A 22,999-nucleotide genomic window follows, 5' to 3' on the forward strand; every position below is an offset into this window, starting at 1 on the left:
TGTTCTAAGTTTTCCAAGCTGCAGTTTCCGTTGTTCCTTCCTTTTATCAAATGGTGATTATTTTGATTGTCTTGTCCTCATTTCCAAGGTTTTCCTATATTTTGTTTCACGTGGCAATTTTACTATTTTCCGGTTACTTCCTTCAAACTTTATTGGGCAAATGTGGCCACTCTCTCACACACTTACAAAATCTCGGTGGGGTTTAGAAGCCTTAAGAACTTCATCTTGTGTGAAAGGAGGAGCTGCGACTTAGTTGTTGACTTACAGGCTGATTTAAACCTGTAACGAGGACAATCTTGGAGGCTTTTCTGATTGAGAATCAAAATACAGTAATTTTACTTAGAATTATTTTATTTTTATTGTCATTATTTTGGCCACATTGTGCAGAACGTGGGGATCTTAGTTCCTGGACCAGGGATTGAACTCACACCCCTTGCATTGGTAGCTTGGAGTCTTAACCACTGAACCACCAGGGAAGTCCAAAAATTAATTTTTTGATAATTATGGAACTACCAACTCTTATAAAATTAGAGTTAATATACTCCACTTTATATTGCATTGAATGGGATTTACAATGCAGGGATATTTTCAATTATCACTGGGGTTGTAGATAAAATGTTAACATTGTTATTAAACAGATATACACCTTCTCAAACTATAGTTGTAGCAGTTTTGAAGGGCTTATGAAGAAATACAGTTTCTAAAACTAGCAATTAAAACAAACGATTTTCTTTATGTAATGGTACAGTTTATTTAATTTTTATTAAGAGGACAAAAATGTTTAAAATTTGCAGTTTAAAACATGCACATTCACAAAAGGCCAATGACACATTACACTGCGTAGACCTGAATATTACGCGACTTTAATAACTGTTTATGAAACACAGTGCATTGAACATCGAGATAAACACACCTGAGAAAACTACTATAATCACAGATTCAGCACTCTCCACTCATGCAGCGTCACGATTTCTACAGCAGTTTCAGCAGGAATGGTTGTTCATGGAGCTGAAAATACTATTTTATTTTGAATGCAAACTGCAATTTTCCATAGTAGCTGCCTTCCAAGGCTGCCTTTTTTTTTGTAACCTAATAAACTTGAAAATGTGAAAAATGAAGCTTGAAGTAGCAAAACAAACAACAAACAGTGTTTACTGCATTTATGGCTTCTAGTTTAGAACTATGAAACAAAAACACATATTTTTAAGTATTCTGCTCACATCTTTCCAAGAGCAGATTTACCTATGGAAAGTTGCTGTTAATTCAAAGTAAGCAAGTATGAAATCTAGCTTTTTTTTTCCTACTTAAGGGAGATTTATTTGCTGAGAAATTTTGTGAGCTTTATTAAAAAAAGTTCTTAGAGGCAAGCTAAACAAAAGTTTCAATTAAATTAGTTCAAATTTGTTTGTAAAATAATTTACTTAATAAAAAAAAAGTTGTGTGGAGGACCAGTTAATTTGTGCACTGAATATTAAGTCTCAGGTAGGCCATGAGAGAATTTTAAGGCAGAAATAAACATCAAGATTTACAGCAATAGCCATGCATTGGCCTAGACCACTTTAAATATTAATTCATGCAAACCATAAACCTATCAAAAACACAGCTGCTCTCATACAGAAAATAAATCAAGGCGAAAAATGGAAAACATTTATTTCCTTTCCTTCAAAATTCAACTTACATTCCATTTTAATAGCTGTTGAAGGTTAATTAAAATGCAGCAAAGTATAACAGTTTCACAAGTGACTTCACTTATTTTAATGTGAGAAAAATCAGACTATGGTCTCTTTAAGAGGCATTATAGAAATGTTCATCATTAAAAAGCATTTATTAGGCACCAGACTGCATGGTGTTTACATGAAGTAATTCACAAAAAGAATTCCGTGGGCCTGGTTCATAGGATGTGAACAGGCTGGCAACTTGCTCAATAAATTTTGTACCTGATTATAGACTTATTAGATGATATAAGTCTTAGAATATGGACATATTAAAGGGCAAACTGCACAAAAATAAACAGTAGTGATTACTTAGCTTTGTAATAATGATGATTTTGTTATACATAAAAATTTGTGAATATGCAATCTAGTACATTCAGATTAGTATTCATTTCCTGAAAGAACATTTTAAGTGACAGGTAAGTGATACACGGCATATAAAATGCAGAACAAATTATCACATGATTTTCACACTGGGTATGTAGGATGCAGGACTGCAAAATTAAAATACAAAATGTAATGACCAGAATAAATGTAGATTTCTTGAATTCATTTTTTTCCCCTGGAAATTAAGAGGAATCGCTGATTCCATTCAGTGACCACACAACTCATGTTAATGGCTAATACTGAGTATAATACACATTCACCTGACTTGATTAGAAGAAGTTTTCCATTAACTTTGCCACGTTGCCCAAGCAGGCTCATGTCAGCCAGAGTATTGTGTGGGAGGGTGGATGGCGCTTATTCCATTTAAAATTTACTACATTCCTGAGAAACACCAGTTTTCCTGCTCATACTTTCTGCCATATAGCATTTTTCTGGGTGTGAGACACCAATATATTTTTATATGTATATATAAAACATTTAGAAAGTTCATGCTCAATATCACTGTGTACTAGTCAATGCTAAAGAAGCAGCTTCCAACTTTTCACTGCAAAACGAATGAGGCTTTTCTGCTGTGAGTAGTATTTTCTGAACTGTAAACATTTAAGCAGTGGTGTTAGCATTTGCCAGAGTCCCTATAAGGGACTTTTTAATTGAAGAATGTCCCTTATTTCAGAAAATACACATTAAAAGTCACTTCAACGATTTATTTTGATCCTGGTAAAACTGTGCTACCCACCCCCACCCCCACCCCACTTGGGAACGTTAAAAAAGGAGGGTTTTCTCTAACACTACAAAGTCACTGCAGTCGTCTTTTAAGCTTTACCAAGGTGGTCACTCCCTGCTGCCTACCCCTCAACTCCCTACCGAGAAGCTGAGATTGACTTAATGTTGATAATTCAAAGACAGGTCCATGGGACAAAAACGCATAAATCAGTCATGTTTCAGATCATGCTCTTTCACATTATTAACCATGAGTCCTCTACTCATGCTGAAGAGCTCCACAGAAACAAATCATGTTTCCAGGTAAAAATAAAGCTTTCAGTTTTCTTAAGTCAGAAAATTCAGTTCTATTACACTCATCACATTTCTGTATTAAAATTATGGAGAAGGATGTCACCTGTGAGGTGAGGGGAAATGGAAGCAGCCCTTTTCTGGAACTGCTATTACGCGTTTCTCCCGAGGGATGTACTTCATGCTTCTTTTTTAAAAAAGCCTTTATTCCTTTTACTTGATTCTTGTTTTCCATTTTTTTGTGGTTTGACTTCACCTGTCATCACGGAGGCCCAGATGCTCGGAATAACCATTCAGTAACACTGTGACATCTGAATTTTGAAGATGATCGTAGACTCTCAGACCTGTGGTCTTGCATATTTGAATTCATGCTTTTCTCAATCTGGACTCCGAATGGAAAGGGTGTGGGGAGTAACTATGTCACCTTCTTAACCCTTTTAAGTTCAAATTATGTATGTCATAACCTCTCTTATTTGTAGAAAATGTGGGAGGCATACATGTAACTAAAGAGCTAAAAATTCAGAGAAGGAAATAATATATAGACTAAAATTTTAAATCTAGATTGAGAAAAAGGGTGAAAAAGATATGAAATTATTAAACTCAAGGAGTGATTTGAAAATCACCTCTTCTTAATTGTAGTTGACTTAGTTTTTTAAACAGGAAGTTCTATCTATTTTGCTGGTAAGTCCACTTAAAGGCAAACAGGCTTTTGAATACAAGGCAAAAAGTTTGCTTCAATCTCTGAAATGTATCTGAAAGCTAGAATTCTTTTTATTTCTACATGAAAGCGTTATGTTAAAAATAGTGTAGAAAACTGGTTGTGGTTTTTAAACAGCCCCTTCACCATTAATTGTTGGTATAGCAAAATAGGCATTTTCAGGAGATATCTTGGAAATGCTGAAACAATTAAATTGAATCTATATTTTAAAGCATATTAACAAAATCTACTCGTGACGAACAGAGTTCTTTGTAAAGTTATAGGCTTGAATAAAATAGGTGTTTTTAAAACGGGGGGTGGGGAAGTACTACTTATTTGTTCCAATTAGCAGCATGTGCCTAATTTGGGGAGCGGCTTGACAAGGGCACTGTTAAGCCATTCTTGGTTTTAAGTTCAGGGCAATCACCTTGACCTGGGGTGTGCCATCAAGGACAACAGGCATCCGGAACGGGCACTGCTCGGGAAAGCCAAAACACAGGACAAAAAGTGGAGCCTACAGACACTACAGAAGCCCAGGCATTGATCTGACATGGTCTTACAAACATCTCGATAGAAGTATTGGAAATCCCACATAAACACTTAAGTACATTTTTCTTAAAAAGAAAACTCAAAGGCAAAATGACATCACTTAATCTACAGCAGAAGCCAGGTTGTAAGAAAAATCTCAACGATGATGAAATGTCACTAGAAAGGATGGAGACATAAGTACAGATTTAAAAATCAGTATTATAGCAACAGTCACATAATCACTTGTGCACTTCCACCTGAACAGACAGACAAATGAGAAAGAAGCATTTGTAAGGCCAAAGGTGCAACATCACAGATATTAGTAGCAAATGCCTTGAAATACTCATTTTTACAAATCACTCTGAGATTGGAAAAGTCAGGCATGCAGATCTCACAGCAGAACTGGAGGTAAACCTTCCTGTAAATTTCTGGGCAAATGACTACTGAAGGAGAAATAGTAATACATTTATTGAACTTCTTTGGCAAACATTTATCAAGACAATTTTTGACACAAACACTTATCATTAATGTCTTGTTTAGAAATTTTGCCCAGTGAGTGGCTTCTTTAAGAAGGCTGTTTCCTCCCCCCGCCCAGCATGTTCTGAAATCTAAATGTGGATATCAAGAGTCCCTCTAACTTACTACCATTTTACAGATTTTTAATGGTGAATAGCCTTGTGGTGTACCCAAGACACTGATAGTTATAGCTCCAGAGTAACAGCAAAAGAATACTGACCTTTTTTCAGTAGGAAAAAAAAAAAAAACCACACTCTGGCAAGATACAAGGTCATTTTCAATGTCTGTTTACAAAGACTTAGCAAATACTTTAGAAAATCTGAAAGAGATGGTGTTACAGTATAGTTGCACAGTGCTTACGTCTATAATATACATGAATCTGAATGTCAGTCAATGAGATGAGCTCAGATCCATTTCCCCTCCTTGGACCAGACTGGAATTGGTCAGCAGATTCTGGTGAAGACCTGGGACTCCCCGAAAGGACGTATCAGAGCTGGCCTCGCAGCCCTGCAACTCATGACCACTCATCAGGCCTCTGCTTCGTGGTGTCATATGCTCTGATCACTTCGGACTGTGAGACGATTCCATTTTCGTCTTGAGAGAAAGCATACCCATCTGTAAGTGAAAATAGAAACGGTGAGCTTGAAGTCACAGGAAGTCTCTGTTATTCTGAGTTTTGAGTGTTCACTTTCTAACTTGGGGAGCTAATGCATCCTTCCCTGCCTTTAAAAGCATAAGGACACTAAATTTTAATGTCTGGGAATGATATGGATTCAAGTGCAAAATGAAGAGTGAGGTGATGGTGGCTTAGACCCTCGGCGTTCTGCTCCCTGGATGGACAGAGGCTGCAGCCTCCCCTGCATTCTCCCTTCAGCAGATCATGTCCAGCTCCTCTAATGTCTGCTTCCTGCTAGCAGAGGGCTGCGGGGTGCAGTCAAGTGGGAGCGTGTACTCCACATGGATCAGGCAGATGAGAGTGAAGGAAGAATAAGAGCAAGGAGGTAGACACACACAACTTCCCTCAGAAGACACGGTTCTGGATGCTCAGCATGTACAAATAAACTCACTCATGCCCCAGCCTGGTCACAGAGGGCCTGGGGATAAGAAATGACCCCCAAGGGGCTCCCATCTTTAGAAAAGGCCTCTTGAAGCATAAAGAGCAAAAGCATTAAACATGAGTATATACACATGAAAATAAATTACATGTGGAAACAACATGAAACAAAAGATATATTACTAACACAAATACATTTACTACAGGGCTTTATATATTATATTCTTTTTGAGACCCTTCAAATGTTAAGAGGGCATGATACCTAATAATTTCTTACAACTCTAAATATTCATAAATATTTTTGAAGGGGGAAATATGTTTCATTGTGTGCTGTTTCACACACATGTCATTGTGTATGAAAGCTGAAAACGCTCTTGCAAAGTTATTCAAGTAGAAAAGATAACAATACCAAGGAAGCTTTTAAGAGTTAAGATTTATTTTACTGGTTCTTTTTAAGATTTAAGGAGGCAAGGGGCATACAGAAATATTTTTTGTGAAGTGAAAGCAGCAAGATTTTCAAATGCTCTATCTTTTCTGCTGAAAGTGAGATGGCTGTGGTCAAATGACTCTCTAAACATTTGTTATTAATATTTATATAATGTGTTGCAAATGTGCAAAATTTGTTTTAGGTGTTAATTGTAAATAGTTAAATATCCTTCAAGTCAAAATACTGCTCCTATAAATGCAATGAGGTAATGGCGGAGAATGTGTTTAAAAATCAGAACTCAAATACTTACGGAGCAGGTTTTGTTGCAGTGATTCTGACCGGTACAGGTTCACGTGGTTCTTCTTAAAGACGTTCTTCAGCAGTTGCGCCCTCTCTGTGAGGCTGCAGAGCAGGTGCAAACATGCGAAATGAATTATCAGCTCGGCAGAGACCCCAGCGTGCCCACAGGACCACCAGAGTTAGACTTGAACAAAAGCCTGTTTGAGAAATCTGTAGTCTGCTGATTCTTTTTTACCCTCTTTTCTCAGACAGCAAATGAGGTTGCAAGTATTTAGACAGATACTTTAGAGGCCATTTTCCCCTACAGCTCAGAAGAGTTTTGTCCCCAATAGTGCAGTCAAAAGGCCCCCAGCCCCAGTTTTTAAGTCAAAGAGAGATACAGAACCTGCACGATACAATTAACAAAACCCACAAAATCCACCAGTAGGGATAGTACCTTCTAAAATCTTAGCTGACTTACTACATAGCGCAAGTATGGCATTTGAGAATTAAAAAAAAAAAAAATGAACCATTACTATACCTTTTTCCTACTTGGCATATATTCTGGTATAAATTAATTTTTTTATACAGAAAAATGCAAAAAATTGGGTAAAGAAGAAATCTCATGGACTTTTTAATTAGAAAAATTCCATTACCGCTCTAATATGGTATGAAATGTGTTCCTTAATTTTAAAGTAAAAAAAGGTATTTTCAGAAAATAATTTACTAGGTAAAGTGAGAAGAAAAAACACTTATTTTTCAATAAACATTTAGAATAATCTTTTCTGCAGAAATGAATCCATGTAATTATGTAACTTCTACAAGCAGAGTGCAAGAAATACCGCGTCTGTTTTTCTCTCCTGCTCATAGAACAGTGTTTCACACAGTGGGAAGTCAAATATCTGTCAAATAAATAAATTTGAATAGTAATTCTGAAATACACTTTTAAACATCATCAATCCTCCTAGTCATGCCATTTCTCCACTGGTTGATTTATAAAACTTTGCTTTGATATTAAACCACATAACAAGCATGAAGAGCTAATAAGTAATCCACATGTGTTGCAGCAAATGTTTATGCAATTTTGTTTTAATCACTGGAACTGACTCAGTGGACAAATTTCCATCTTTTAGCTTCCCCATTTTAAGCTTTAGTTAAACTGCTGTAAGTTATGTTAGTTCTGTATATTGCCAATTCTTTTTAGACCCTGAAATGAACAATATTTATCATACACAAAAAAAGAGGATCATCTGCAAAATGAACTCATTGTAATTACAGAAACATTTAGGCTTTTGCTGAAGTAAAATATTTGGAAATGTTGACATTTGTAGTAATCTTCCACAGACATTTTTTAAAAGTCTAGGGGTGTTAACTGGTACTTATTAGACATACTTTACTGTCATTGGGAATTAAGGCAAGAAAGCTAATTAATCTTAAAACTCTAGCGGTTTTGCAAAAACTTGTAAAACTTGTTTTTGCCAGTGAAATAAACAGATATGGGGAATGAGAAAGAGCCATTTTTACAGACTTTTCTTGCTCAACTCTTAAAATGTTCTACCATTACCGACCTGGGGACTCAGAGGGACGCTAAAACATGTAACTGCTTTGAGGAAGCGGCTTCAGCAGCAGGTGGTCTGACTTTGTTAGCAGAGCGCTGTGGATGGGGCGCTGGGAAGTCTCTGGTGTTTAAAACTGAAATGACTACAGAAGGCTAGCGGACAGCCGTGTGTCATGATGGAGCTCCTTCTTCCCAAAATACATTTTCCAGGCTGTAGGCTGGCCTTCTTAAATGCATGATCTTTTAATAGAGAAGTGGCCCTTGCATATTATGGCAACGAAAATATGAGACAATGTAATTTCGTTTTGTAATGGCCATTTAAGGCTATATTTTCACTCAGCTGTCATGTCACATTAATGTCTAGTGTTTATTTAAAGAAAACAGTTTCTTTCTGGGTAAAGAAGCACACTGCTGTGGAAAGGGCCCCGGGCTCTGCAGTCTTTGATTTAATTCTGTTATTTGTGAGCTGGATTGCCTTAGGCAGCCGTTCTCAGACACCTCATGGAGAATAGGAGGACAGTTCCAAACCGTGGGCTGAGGGAGGATTCAGGAAGATGGCACTTAGGAAGCACTCAGCCACTTAGAAACACCAGTTCTTCCCACCCTCACCATTCCCTGCATCCCGAGAAATTTATTAATAAAAAACCACCACCAACAACAAACCAACTAGAACAGAGACCATCACAAGACAAAAGATACGTTGTGAGGATCATTTCTGATGCCTTGGTTTATGGTCAACATTGACTCAACAGAAGAAGTCTATTGCTAAACATGAGTTTTAATTTATAATGCCCCCCACTCCACTTCTTTAGGAAAGCTACCAGGTTTTGTTTTTTGCCTTAGCTACATCGAATCTCTTGTTTTTCATTAAGATAAACAACACAGAGAGAAGCTAGGAGAGAGCACCATCACTGTCTCCATGACCAAATTATCTGACATCCATACTCCCCTACTTTAAAAAGCTTGGGCTGTGGGCCAAACAGTGGTGATGAACGAATTAATGAGGACTGACCTGAAGATCCTGGGCTAAAATACTATTTAGTAGAGGCTGATGATGATATACTGGCTAATGTCTATAGATATGTGTAAAAAATTATGACTCTCATTATTCATACTTGGCCTTACTATAAGATGCATTGCTTCACACACACAGGAGAGATATCCAGTAATAACTGCCTGTCTCCAACGAGCCCAGTGTCCGCAGTCCTTGACTTAACACTTTGGGGTTCTCAACTCATATTTTTGTTTTGTTTTAGGAAAGTAATATGTTACACACAATTTATATATGTAATTCTCCCCAGTGAGACCGTAGAGACCCATATCCCCAAAATTAATATTTCTGCTATAAAACACAGACATATTTACACTGCAGAAAAATAAACAGTATCAACGTCCTTATATTTCGAGAACAAATTGTTTTGAAAATCCAGCAAATTTCCCTATAAGCTTGTGGAAAAAAATTGAATTTCAAAGCTTTTTGGATTTTGGAAATGTAGATGCTTCTGCTCCCTAGTGTTGGAGCATGTCCATAGAAAGTAACAGCAAAAGACAGTTTCATAGCTTACGAGTTAGTTTCTTTACCCAAAATAATAAGTCATGGCTACAGAGTGATCTGGAGGAGGAAATGGCAACTCACTCCAGTATTCTCGCCTGGGAAACCCTGGACCTTCTTGACTCAGAGATTGAACCCGGGTCTCCTGCACTGCAGGCAGATTTTTTACCATCCGAGCCACCAGGGAAGTCAGGAAAATAATATGATAAATGGCATACTTATTTCTGTTAAAAAAGGACTAATTCTTTTAACCAAGATGTTTTAATTTTTGAAAATGAGTAGAGATGAGAAATGAATTATTGTAAATACTAATCTGGATACAGTGCGTACAAGTTAGTTTCTCTGATACAGAGAAATTGTGCGTCTACATCTAGCTTGACTTCAGAGTAGCGCTTAGTGAAGATTAAAAAACTGGGGTGATCAACTTACAAGGTCGTTCTTAAGAACTGCATCCTTCTATGACAAAAAAGTAAGCAAGCATCACACTGGAGCTTACTAGTCTGGGAACCTAGACAGTCCTATGTTCTCGTGCATCACCTTTTCATTTAACTTCCCACAGGTCAGCCCACTACTCAACTATCCTCTCGCCTCCCCTTTCACTAATGGACTTATTCTTTGGCTCATTCTCCTGACCATTCATTCATCCGCTCAATAAATATTAACTGAATGCTACCACGTTCCTGGCTCTGTGCTTGGTGCTGGGCTGCCGTTACGACTGAGACAGAGGCCTCTGCTACAAGGAGCTCAATCTAGCAGGGGACGCGCGCAAACGCAGGTTGGAGACACAGACTCTGGTAAACTGTGGCAAATGCAGAAGCAGAAGAATAAACAAAATACAGAGCTAGCGGAGTGGGGATTGACTTCGTCTGTGGAATGCTGAGGTAAGTGCCTTTGGGCTGGGTTTTGAAAGCCAGGAACTGGATTACCCGTCTGTAAGAGGGTCTCAGCTTCCAGACGAGGAGTCAGCACACGCCGAGGCCAGCCGAGGCCAGGACGCGTGCAGTGATGCGCGTGTGTCGGCCCTCAAGGAAGCCTGGTGTCACTCGAAGACACAGAAATCACCATGTCCCCCTCTTCGAAAAATGCAGATGAAATCAGCTCATGTTTGAAAATCTGACATTCATCTCACTCTCCTCTGAGATTCCTAGCACAATCCTGTCAGTAAAGTCACTCTGACAGTTGCCAAGCTGCCTGAGCACGCAGTTTGATGTGGAGGCTTTGCCGACCAGTTGCCACTCTCTCAGAGATCTTCCTCTCCTCCGGCTGCCAGCAGCTGGGCACGCCACGGCCAGGCTGACCGTCACCACCATTCTGCTCGCCGGTCAGCAGCGATGGGAACACGGCGTCCATACCAGACTAGGGGTTTTGACTGGGCTATTCAGCCAGCAGCTAACTTAGTCCTGAGTCCCTGAAATAAGCTGAACCGCTATTTTAGGCAAACGGGCTGAGCAGCAGCAGGAAATCTATCAGACGCATTTTCTATGGAGAAGTTGCTAGTCATTTACACTGAATCCACTTCTTTCTTTCTAGGCTCTCTGACTTATTTAATATAAGGGACTACACATGTCACAGACTCATGGACTCTTTAGGACCCAGAGACCAGAGGTCATCACATCGAACCCTCAGTCTGACTTATGAATTGTTGAAGTCACTGATATGCTACAAATGATGACAGAAACGATCACATGAAGGGGCTCAATGTAAGTTTTGTTAACACACAAATAGGAGAAACTTACTAAAGGGCAGTAGCAGGACTATCAGTCCTGACGGGTAATCCAGTTCCTGGCTTTCGAAACCCAGCCCAAACGCACTTGCCTCAGCATTCCACAGATGAAGCCAATCCCCACTCCGCTATCTCTGCATTTTGTTTATTCTTTTGTTTCTGCATTTGCCACAGTTTACTAGACCTTCCCTAATAATTGTGAATATTTTTATTCATGATTCTGTGAGCTATTAATAGAAGTCTTTTCTTTTTTTTAAAATTGTATACTGCAGTGTAGCTGACTAACAACGCTTTGATGGTTTCCGATGCACAGCAAAGGGACCTGGTCATACACACCCATGCCCCCATCCTTTGCGAAGAGCCAGAACTCTTCCCATATCCTTTTTACAGCTAGAGGGGAAGCGAGAGTAAACATTCCTGAGGGGCGATTTATGAAAAACAGTGGAGCTGGGGTGGAGCTGGAGGCGAAGGGAAGAGGTGAGGGGACAGCGCGGGGAGGTGGAGCGCGCCTGTGGTCTGAAGGGAGGGCTGGGCAGCCCATCAGGGACACGGGACGCGGACAGTGAGGGTCAGACCGTCCCGTTTCAGGCAGGCTCCGTCTGCGCCAGGCCACCGCGTTCCTGAAGGGCAGTCTAAGGAGGCAGAACGGTGCCTGGCCGGCGTTTCCAGACTCAGCCGACTCGGGCGCAAGGCCCAGCACGCTCACTTCGGACCTGGAGAACGCGGGTCTCCCTGAGCCCCGGTTTCCCCACCTGGAAAGGACGGGGATGGTGGATTTGTGCACGAATGTCACGGCGGTTCCGTGAGAGAAGCTGTGCAGTGGGGGGTGCACGCCCCACAGAGGCCGGGGCTGCCGATTTCAGGAGAGGCGCGCACGGGCAAGGACGTGCCCTCTGGCCCGAGGAGAGCAAGGGAGGCTGGAGGCCAAGGTCGCAGCCGAGCGCCCCGTCTGCCACTTACTCCATCGTGTCTGTCTGGGTAAGGACAGAGAATCACGGTGAAGGCGACAGAGGCCGGGGCAAGTGGTCCCCTAGGGTCGAGACGAAACGCTAGCTCGCTCAGTGTGACGGGAGAGGGAGAATCAGTTCCTGGGATTTTCATCCTAACTGTGGATCATTGCAGAGCGCTTTCGAACAACTTTAGTTTCTCCTTCGTAATGCTTTGTGAAGTTCAGTAAATTCGATTAGCCTTCTAACCCTGCTTTCTCTTGGTGTGTGGGGGGTGGGTGGTGGGGATGTAGAGGACTCACTTCATGGATGACTCCCAGCTCAGCTCCCAATGAAGTACTGAACCACGAAGGCGACTGAGGGGCAGCTGACTCTTCGTCAGCCTCTGACTTTGATCGTCTTCTACTGCATTTTCTTTTTCAGTTTCATAATAAACACTACTTGTAGCCACCATTTGTTTCATGCTCACTAAGCCCCAGCCACCTGCTTTACTGACACTGTTTCCAATTCTCACGACTGGCTGGGAGGGAGGTACGGCCACTCCCATTGTGCAGATGAGGAAACTGAGGCTCGGGAGCTCTAAGCAACCTGGCTGAGAGGCAGGCAGCTCAGAGAAGAGATCTGATTTGAATCTGCATCTCTCTGGTTCCAAAATCTGTCAGTGACGCGGCCAGCTCCATGCCAGCAGATAAGCACAAGCTTAACTGCTTACTTCCAACCGCTAGCAAACGAACAATGCAAAGCTCACTTAGCAAAGAGCGTAGTGTGTGTTTCACCTTTTCCCAAGCACGACTGCTCCTGGGTCTTGAGATTTTGCCTCCAGCTCCTGAACTTCATCTACTAATGTTTTAAAAGCAGTCCTCTTGATACTGCAAAAAAACGAAAGCGAAAGAAAAGGAAAAGGATCGAAGGATTTGTGTGAAGATTTAAAACATTATAAAACAAGTTTTTATCATGATGCTTCTAAGTATAATAGTAATAGAGTACAAGGGGCTTTTTCATAGAATCTAAAAAATTATAGTAATTTTGGGCATTAATATAATTATAGAAACAATGGTCATAAATGGTTCAGGTTGATAGTAATAAAACTTTCATAGTCATTAAACAAGCATCACATTAACTAACTTTAATGATATCTTTTTTGTGGGAAGAGAGAGCATTTTAAAACTTATAGTCCTTGAGAAGGATTAATAAAATTGTAGATTGTTCTAGTCTCTATTTTATATATGTTTAGAATCAAGCAAGCAAAAATTTCCTTTCACAACTGTTGTTCACTAAAAATTTATGGGGGTGTGTGTGTGTGTGTGAGTGCATGTGTGGGGATAACATGATTTTTTCTTCTACCTTGAGGGGGTTTTTCAGGCTGATTAATAAAAATGTTAATTGAAACTACCTGCTTTAACTTCTGCTGGCTCTTTTAAACTAATATAGTTTTCTAGTTCCTCTATCGGTCCTTTCTCCTTTATTTACGTAGAATTAATTAATGTTACTAATTCCTCTCTTGCAAGCTCTATATTAGAGTTGACGTCCAACTAGAGAAATCCGAGGATTAATACGCCATCTACGTTGCTATGTGCGTAACTATTATACTTACACCTTATACAGCACGTCAAGGAGCAAGGAGGCCACAGGGATAAATAACAGGCCCGTCCAAAAGACGCCCGAACTGAACAGCATGGCCGCCTGAGGATCAGAGACAGCATCACTTTAAAACCATAAAAATACACCGGTAGATACAAGTTAAGTTTTTATACGATTTCAAGTGAAATAATTTTAAGAATCTCATTCTGCAAGAGGGCATAAAATAACTCTGAATTCAAACTTGTGAAATATTTGGAATTAAAAGCCTAATTTATGAAAACATGCCTTTCTATTTTTCCCTCAGTAGCTAAGACAGCAAAGTTTTATCATGTACCAAATCTCTTCACGTTTTTATATGAATTTCTTATTATTGTGACCAAAACATGGAGTAATAAACTTTGACTTTCTTTTATAACTTAGAATATAAAAAATTATATTTTTGAGCAAACTTCAAACATACATTGGATTAAATTCTCTTACAATACATAAAATCAATCCTAATTAGAAACTAAATTTACTACTTCTGGAAAATAAAAATTTACTTTTTCTAAAATATTACATGATACTAAAACATCATCCAGATACATCATGAATACAGTATAAACAAGTTAGCGTATCTATGAAAAATAACAATTTGATATTATGTAGGGATAATACTAATTTTTGTTCAAAGATTTACATAACTTGTTTCAGTGTAATCTGTTATTGGTAGTCAAGCCAAATATTTAGTATGTAAAACCCAAATGACAGTGTGTTAAAATAAGTTTTAACACACTTTCATTTGTATTAAATCCCAAATTAGGCTATATCAGAGCCTTTGGGGTTGCAAAGAAAATGATTCTATAATAAAAATTAATAAATTCTGTTAGTTGTTTGTGATTATAATAAAAATCCCTTTATAATGTAATTAGATTACCTACAGCTTAAAGTGGATAGTGTCACATAAATAAATAAAACCAAAAGTAATATTTTATTTCACTTTGAGTCTATTTGTTTATCAAGAACCAATTTGCAGTACCTATTTAAATCCATAAACATATTGTTATAACTCCATTATTTAGCAGCCAACTAATGCACATCCATTTACATCCCACTAAATATCACATAAGAAACTTTTTTTTTAAACTACGTGTGGGTCAGGAATTAAAAATAATCTAGAGTTTAATTTATATAGGTGGTTTCACAATTATACATAAACAAACAGTCCTAATCAATCCATCCATATCAAATATAAAGACTGCTCATTTTAAGTTGTGCTTCAGATTACCTAATCATTTTGACTTTCATTTGGAAACCAGGAGCTGCTGTTTAAAATTTTCCTACATTAACACAAGGTTAGTGGTACCGACTCTTGGTGCAGAATACTCCAGTATCTAGGATGAAACAGCTCTGAACACATTAAAAATAAGAACATGCTGTCACCCCAAATTTCAGAAAATAAACGTCGCCACGTGGATTCAGAGGAACAGCACCCACTTTCTGGACACCGCCAAGACGAAAGATATTCACATAAAAGTCATTTTATTTTATAAGCAAAACATGATCCTCGACATGCTGGCTGACATCCTCAATAGTGAAAACCAACAATAACTGTGTAATAGGAAATGTCCATCAAGTCAGTGGGTTTTGTTTAGTTAGAAGGAAGCTTTTGAGTTAGGTAATGACTGCAAAATGCCACATTTCTTTTTCCTTTCGCGGGAAAAAGGTAAGATAAGTCTAAGTCATGTAACTGAAAATAGCCTCGTTTCTTTGGTTTAATTTTAATCTCTTTTAATTTGGGATGCAAGAGAAGAGAGGTTTATTCCTGCCTTTGCCACCTTGTATTAAACGTCCCCTGGTGGGGACAGAGGCTGCTAATTCTGACCATTGTGATGTTAACTGTGACGGGGAGACTGGCGCCCACTATTCAGCCCACCAGCCTTTGGCTTTGCAAATGCACGCCATGAATTGAGGGGAAAAAAGTTTTTCTGCGTCATATCTGAAAGCCTGTCAGATTTTTTTTTCTTTTGCAGAGTTAATCCAAACCTAAGAGATTTAAAGCCGACATTCGCATTAAAGACAGAGAGTCTCTTTGTATTTTTTGGATGGAGAGGGGGGGAAAAAATAAAACCCCACAGAGGTATTTCCTTCCTTTCTGTACAAGAAAGCTCCCTCTCACTCTGTAGAGACCATTTTTGTCTCTAACTTTTCACATCTCTCCACTTGCAGGCAGGTCAGCTGGGAAAAGACGCCGGGTCCACAGACAATGGAGGGAACAGGGGCAGCCTGTTTGGGGTTGGGCTCGGGCTCCCGCCAGGGCGGTTTGCAAGTCACTCTTAACATGGGAGATGGGGGGATCACGCCAAGTGGCCCCGCAGCCCCTCTCAAGGCCCTTTGAAACCAAATGGAATCTGCCACAAAAGTGGCTCCCGGGGGCCTTGAGAGGCTCAGCCCCGGGAGCTGCAAAGCCGGCAAACCTGGGACACAGGCCCTGCTCTGGGATCAAGCCTGCTTGTCTGCAGAGCAACGCTGCCTCAGCATCGGCCTCGGGCCTCAAAAGTGAGCCATCGCGGCCTGAGACACAGACACGAGGAGTTGTTCTGAAATTTCCCTACGAACTTGCGGAGAAAGAACAGTTGAGGAAAGCCTAGCTCCTGTGCAGTGAGCGAGCCAAGGGGCTCGAGCGGATGGGAGGGCTTACCTTCTGGCCCACGGGGGTCCCCTTGGTACCCATGATCTCACACGGACAGGAACACGCACTCTTTCACCTGCAGGGTCCTCCAAGCTCAGCCTCGGAAGAGAGGACTTTGATGCGCTTACCTGCCTACACACTTTCAGCAAAGCACTTCTGAAGTCTGTCCCCCATTTTACCCTATAAATGTCAAATAGCATGCTGATTCTTTGCTAAAGTACAGATGCTCTAAGGCGGCCCCTTGGGGAGTGCTAAAACTACATCCGCAGACCCCAACTGTAGCAGAGCTGGCGATAAACAGCCCTGGAAGCGGTCCTGGCTTTGTCTGTCCCAGCTCTCAGGGCCAGAGGAAGTCACTTCTGGGTCTCTGCTTCCTCAGCGGTAAAGTGGATTATAAGAATTAAACCAATAACATTTATAAAGTGGCTGCTTTTTTTACTAACATTGATTATTGACAAACGCTCCTTTCTTCATTTTAATTTTCAAATTCCTCTAAGCTCTCTGGTCTCGTGTTCCTTTTAGTGATCTCTCCCATGAGCTTCAAGGAAGGAAATTTTTTATCACAACATCAAATTAAATGTAAGTTTATAAATGTCATAGTTTACATCACATTAAAGTCTACTCCTCTCCAGACTGAAATTGGCCAAGTAACTGAATCTTAATAAATTGCCATTCATCTCAATTTGCTAATTTAATAAATGGAGAGAAATGTTTTTTATCTCATAAAAATTATTAAAGATTGTATGGGCACTATATGTTAATTTGGAAGGGAAAATTATTCGGAGAATAGTGCTGTAAAACTTGGTTAGCTTTCTGGGAGGGGGAAGGGTGTAAGATAAATTAATATATTAATAAATACCAGAGGGGTTAAGAGTTAATGTTAACAACAACCAAAAAACAAGAAGTGATTACTAAATGTCTAGGTAAAACTTTATAAAAGGATTTTCTAAGCCTTAAAATGGTGAAAAAAAAAAACTATAGAAACCACTACAATATTGTAAAGTAACTAGCCTCCAATTAAAAAAAAAAAAGAAACCTAATCAAAAAAGAAAAAAAAAAAACCAAAAAAACAACTATAGAAAGAAATGCTTTAAAGAACTGATCCATGAAAATGTAGAAGTACCACAGGTTAACAAATAACCTAACTAAAAAATAAATGATACATAAGAACTTGGAAAATGGCTGCTAGAAGTATATGAAATTCTGCATTAATATCTGATTATAAAAATAGACCACTGATTTTCATAACAGTAGCTAAGATCCCAACAGACAAAGGATTCCAATAGCAAAGGATCTGAGAAGGTATTCACAAAAGCAGCAGCAAGGAATCAATAGCATGGGAAATGTTGGGCCTCTCTACAGTTGCAGAAACATTACCAAATCAGATCAGATTTAAACAATTCACAGTCACCCCTGGGGGAGTGGGAGGGCATGCGGACACAGGTATTGGGTAGTAATTTACACTTTCTTAAGCAACGTGCTCACTTCGGGAAAGGCAACTGACATGTGCCTCAAGAACACAAACATTCATTCCTGTTAATCTGATAATTCAATTTCTGAAACTATGTGTTGAAATTTGGTACAGTCTTTGGGTAGAGGTTAGCATCCCATGAAGCTGTTTGTGGTCACTAATCCTGGAAGCACTTCCTCCAGAAGCTTGTCATGGCCCCAACAAACCACAGCGGCCTCCCGTCCCGGTGAGTCACAGGGAAGAGTAGCTTATTTAAGTCTTTGAGAAATCATCATAAAGAACCTACTAAATAGTTTTTTAAGCCAAGGTTACCAAGATGTATTTATTGACCATGAATACTTTTCCCCATATGTTGCTAACTAGTATCCCAAGGAACTAATTTTGGGGACTGCAAATATCCACTGTGAGTTTATTAAAACAGTCAAACACCAGTGAAAACTCACAGGAAAAACTACATGGACATTCTACAAGAGGTGGTGACCAAAACCATTCCCAAGAGAAAGAAATGCAAGAAGGCGAAGTGGTTGTCTGAGGAGGACTCACAAATAGCTGAGAAAAGAAGTGAAAGCAAAGGAGAAAGGGAAAGATATGCCCATCTGAATGCAGAGTTCCAGAGAACAGCAAAGGAGAGACAAGAAAGCCTTCCTAAGCAAACAATGCAAAGAAATAGAGGAAAACAACAGAATGGGAAAGACCAGAGACCTCTTTAAGAAAACTGGAGACACCAAGGGACCATTTCATGTGAAGATGGGCTCAATAAAGGACAAAAACAGCACAGACATAGCAGAAGTAGAGGAGACTAAGAGGAGTTGGCAAAAATACACAGAAAAACTGTACCCAAAAAAGTCTAATGACCCAGATAACCACGATGGTGTGATCACTCACCTAGAGCCAGACACCCTGCAGTGTGAAGTCAAGTGGGCCTTAGGAAGCATCACTACAAACAAAGCTAGTGGAGGTGATGGAATTCCAGCTGAGCTATTTAAAATCCCCAAAGATGATGCTGTGAAAGTGCTGCACTCAATATGCCTGCAAATTTGGAAAACTCAGCAGTGGCCACAGGACTGGAAAAGGTCAGTTTTCATTTCACTCCCAAAGAAAGGCAATGCCAAAGAATGCTCCAATTACTGTACGGTTGCACTCATTTCACAAGATAGCAAAATTATGCCAAAATCCTTAAAGCTAGGTTTCAGCAGTATGTGAACTGAGAGCTTCCAGAAGTACAAGCTAGATTTAGAAAAGGCAGAGGAACCAGATATCAAACTGCCAACATTTGCTGCATCATAGATAAAGCAAGGGAATTCCAAAAAAAATCTACTTTTGCTTCACTGACTACACTAAAACCTTTGACTGTACGGATCACAAAAACTGTGGAATATTCTTAAAGAGATGGGAATTCCAGGCTACCTTATCTACCTCCTGAGAAATCTGTATGCAGGTCAAGAAGAAACAGTACTGGACATGGAACAACAGACTGGTTCCAAATCGGGAAAAGAGCACATCAAGGCTGTATGTTGTCACCCTGCTTATTTAACTTTTATGCAGAGTATATCATGCGAAATGCCAGGCTTGATGAAGCACAAGCTGGAATCAAGATTCCTGGGAGAAATATCATCAACCTCAGGTATGGACATGATACCGCTTTAACGGCAGAGTGAAGAAGAACCAAAGAGCCTCTTGACGAAGGTGAAAGAGGAGAGTGAAAAAGCTGGCTTGAAGCTCAACATTCAAAAAACTAAGATCATGGCATCTGATCCCATCAGTTCATGGCAAATAGATGGGGGAAATGTGGAAACAGTGTTGGATTTGATTTGATTTGATTTGATTTCATTTCATGGAGCCCAGACTCTTGGGCTCCAAAATCACTGTAGATGGTGACTGCAGTCATGAAATTAAAAGACACTTGCTCCTTGGAAGCAAAGTGATGACAAATCTAGACAGTGTACTAAAAAGCAGTCACAGTGATGGTTTTTCCAGTGGTCATGTATGGATGTGAGAGCTGGACCATAAAGATGGCTGAGCGCTGAACAATTGATGCTTCTGAACTGTGGTGCTGGAGAAGACTCTTGAGAGTCCCTTGGACTGCAAGGAGATCAAACCAGTCAATCCTAAAGGAAATCAACCCTAAATAGTCGTTGGAAAGACTGATGCTCCAATACTTTGGGCACTTGCTGTGAAGAGCTAACTCATTGGAGAAGACCCTGATGCTGGGAAAGATTGAGGGCAAGAGGAGAAAGGGGTGACAGAGGATGAGATATTGAGTTGGATGGCATCACTGACTCAATAGACATGAGTGTCAGCAAACTCAGGGAGATAGTGAAGGACAGGGAAGCCTAGTTCATGGGGTCACAAAGAGTCGGACACGACTTCGCGACTGAAACAACAACAACAGCTTCACTGCCTGAGACAGAAACCTGGGCTGTATTCACGGACTGTCTCTCTGTACCACATCCACCACACAGCCTGGTTCTCCTATGTTTCAGAGTCTTTGGACCTGCCTACTTCCTTCTCACCCGCTGTCATTATTCCAGTCCCCACCTGGCCTGCCCGATCACAGACTCAGGGGTGGACCTGCTGACTCCAGTCCTGCCCTGCTCCCAGTCAATCCCCACACTGCAGCAAAGGGAGGTTCCACCGTGTAAGTCAGATTTGAGCAGTTCTTGGATGAAACCCTTTCAGTGGCTTCACACCACCCCCAGGATGGCATACAAAATTCCTTAGTATGATTTCACGACCTTTCGTGTTTCACTTCTGATTACTTCCACCACATCATCTCTCAAGACAGCCCTCGTCTCTAGCTGCAGGACGTGTTTCAGATCCTGGAAGCTGCCCAGGCTGATTCTTGTCCTGAAGCCCCTTAGTCTATGATTCCTGTTGGCTTTTCAACTTTCACACTGGAGGTCACGTCTATCCTGAGATTTGGGTTAGCTGACTCGACCTTGTGCTTCCAGTTTGGGTAACTATTCCCAAATGGATGACTATCACCCATTTTCTAATTGCAGACTACGATCCCTGTAAGAGGAGGAAATACATCTTGATGAATGCTCACAACCCAAGCACTTAACCACCAATCAGGTGTTAATAAATAATTGTTGAATAAGTAAGTCCTTACAACTTAGTGTTTAGAGTGATTAAAGGTCAAAAAGCATCAGAGCTTTGGGACTATACTCCTGAGAAGTTGCTTGGTTTTCTTGTGTTCTGGCATGGAGCTATTCTGGGAGCAATCATAACTAGATATTTCTGTGATTAGGGGAGAGAGGGGCAGGGCTTGATCCAGCTCCCTACCCATCTCTTTCCAGTGGAAGTCCCCTCCCTCCCTTGTTCTGCTTTCACCCTCTGACCTCATCAGTGTCTCCTCCTCCTGTCTGTGATTCTGTTCATCCAGGGAGCCATGGTTCCTGCCCACCCGACTCTGGTCTTTGCTCAGAGGTCATCTTCAGAGCTCTCCCATGGCCACTCCAAATAAAACAGCACCCCACCCCCGCTGCAGTGCCTTCTGTCCTCTTTCCTGCTCTGGGGTGCTCCACAGCACTTACCATCCGTGTGCTGTAGAATATACAGCAAGTTCACTACATACAAACGAGCTCTGTTCTGAGAGCACTCTGTAAGCCCAAGTTGTTCATAAGTCCAATGAAACTAGCCTAGGTACTTAACCAACACAATCAGCTATACAGTAGTGAACTAGAATAGGTTCACAATACTTTGAAGACTCCCAAAGCTTGTATGACAGACAGCTCATACCTCCTATCACGTGCTTCTTAGGATCTGGTCGAGTGTGGCTTCCGATCCAAGAGTTTAATTGTTTTATCTGGCTACAGCTTCTCTGAAACAGTTGGGTAGAACAACGCTTCAGAGATGGTCTGTACTGTGATGCGGTTTTGTGAGCCTCAAAGCCCACAACCTCCCCTGTTCTCTTTTCAGAGCCATCTATGCAGTTAATAGATAATTAAACTCCTCTTATCTCCTCCTATATCTCAGTTCAACCTTCCAATCTCCTCTGGAAGTATCTTCTTCATGAAATCATTTTCATTAAAAGAAAAAAAAAAAAAATCAGTGCTCAACTTCAGGTTTGCATTTATTGCTTCTTTTCATACAAACTTTCTAGGTCTTTCCCACCAAGCTGCGGCTCTTCCCTTCCTATTGCTCTTCAGGGTTTTGTCTCTGCTGTATGAGCTGAATGTTTCTTTGGAAAAGGCAGGTTTCTGCTGCTGGGTTTCACTTTCAGTCCCATCGCATTTAGCCCACCTGCACGGGTACCTTCTCCTTGAGCTCCCTTTCTTAGGGGATGAGAGGAGCTGATTCATGGAACCTGAGATACAGTGACATCCTTTAGAATCTTGAATGCTAAAAACCACACAGAAGAACTATACAAAAAAGATCTTAATGATCCAGATAACCATGATGTTGTGATCACTCACCTAGAGTCAGACATTCTGGAATGAGAAGTCAAGTGGGCCTTAGAAAGCATCACTACGAACAAAGCTAGTGGTTGTGATGGAATTCCAGCTGAGCTATTTCAAGTCCTGAAAGATGATGCTGTGAAAGTGCTGCACTCAATATGCCAGCAAATTTGGGAAACTCAGCAGTGGCCACAGGACTGGAAAAGGTCAGTTTTCATTCCAATCCCAAAGAAAGGCAATCCCAAAGAATGCTCAAACTACCACACAATTGCACTCATCTCACACGCTAGTAAAGTAATGCTTAAAATTCTTCAAGCCAGGCTTCAACAGTACATGAACTGGGAACTTCCTGGTGTTCAAGTTGGATTTAGAGAAGGCAGAGGAACCAGAGATCAAATTGCCAACATCGGTTGGATCATCAAAAAAGCAAGAGAGTTCCAGAAAAACATCTATTTCTGCTTTATTGACTATGCCAAAGCCTTTGA

General features: G+C 40.4%; 1 protein-coding gene across 1 annotated transcript in view; it reads right to left on the minus strand.

Annotated features, from left to right (window-relative positions):
* Positions 1–746: 746 nt before the first annotated feature.
* The window catches only part of ATP8A1 (ATPase phospholipid transporting 8A1), a 238,288-nt gene continuing 216,035 nt past the window's right edge, over positions 747–22,999 (minus strand). The window contains exons 33-36 of the mRNA XM_065907244.1: positions 13,986–14,074; positions 13,168–13,260; positions 6,643–6,734; positions 747–5,466 (exon numbers count right to left, since the gene is read on the minus strand). Coding sequence (XP_065763316.1) covers positions 5,366–5,466; positions 6,643–6,734; positions 13,168–13,260; positions 13,986–14,074 — 375 coding nt within the window. The 3' untranslated portion in view covers positions 747–5,365. The remainder of the gene's footprint in view (positions 5,467–6,642; positions 6,735–13,167; positions 13,261–13,985; positions 14,075–22,999) is intronic.

Source organism: Muntiacus reevesi, chromosome 16, assembly GCF_963930625.1.
Source record: "Muntiacus reevesi chromosome 16, mMunRee1.1, whole genome shotgun sequence".
NCBI classification, from domain to species: domain Eukaryota; kingdom Metazoa; phylum Chordata; class Mammalia; order Artiodactyla; family Cervidae; genus Muntiacus; species Muntiacus reevesi.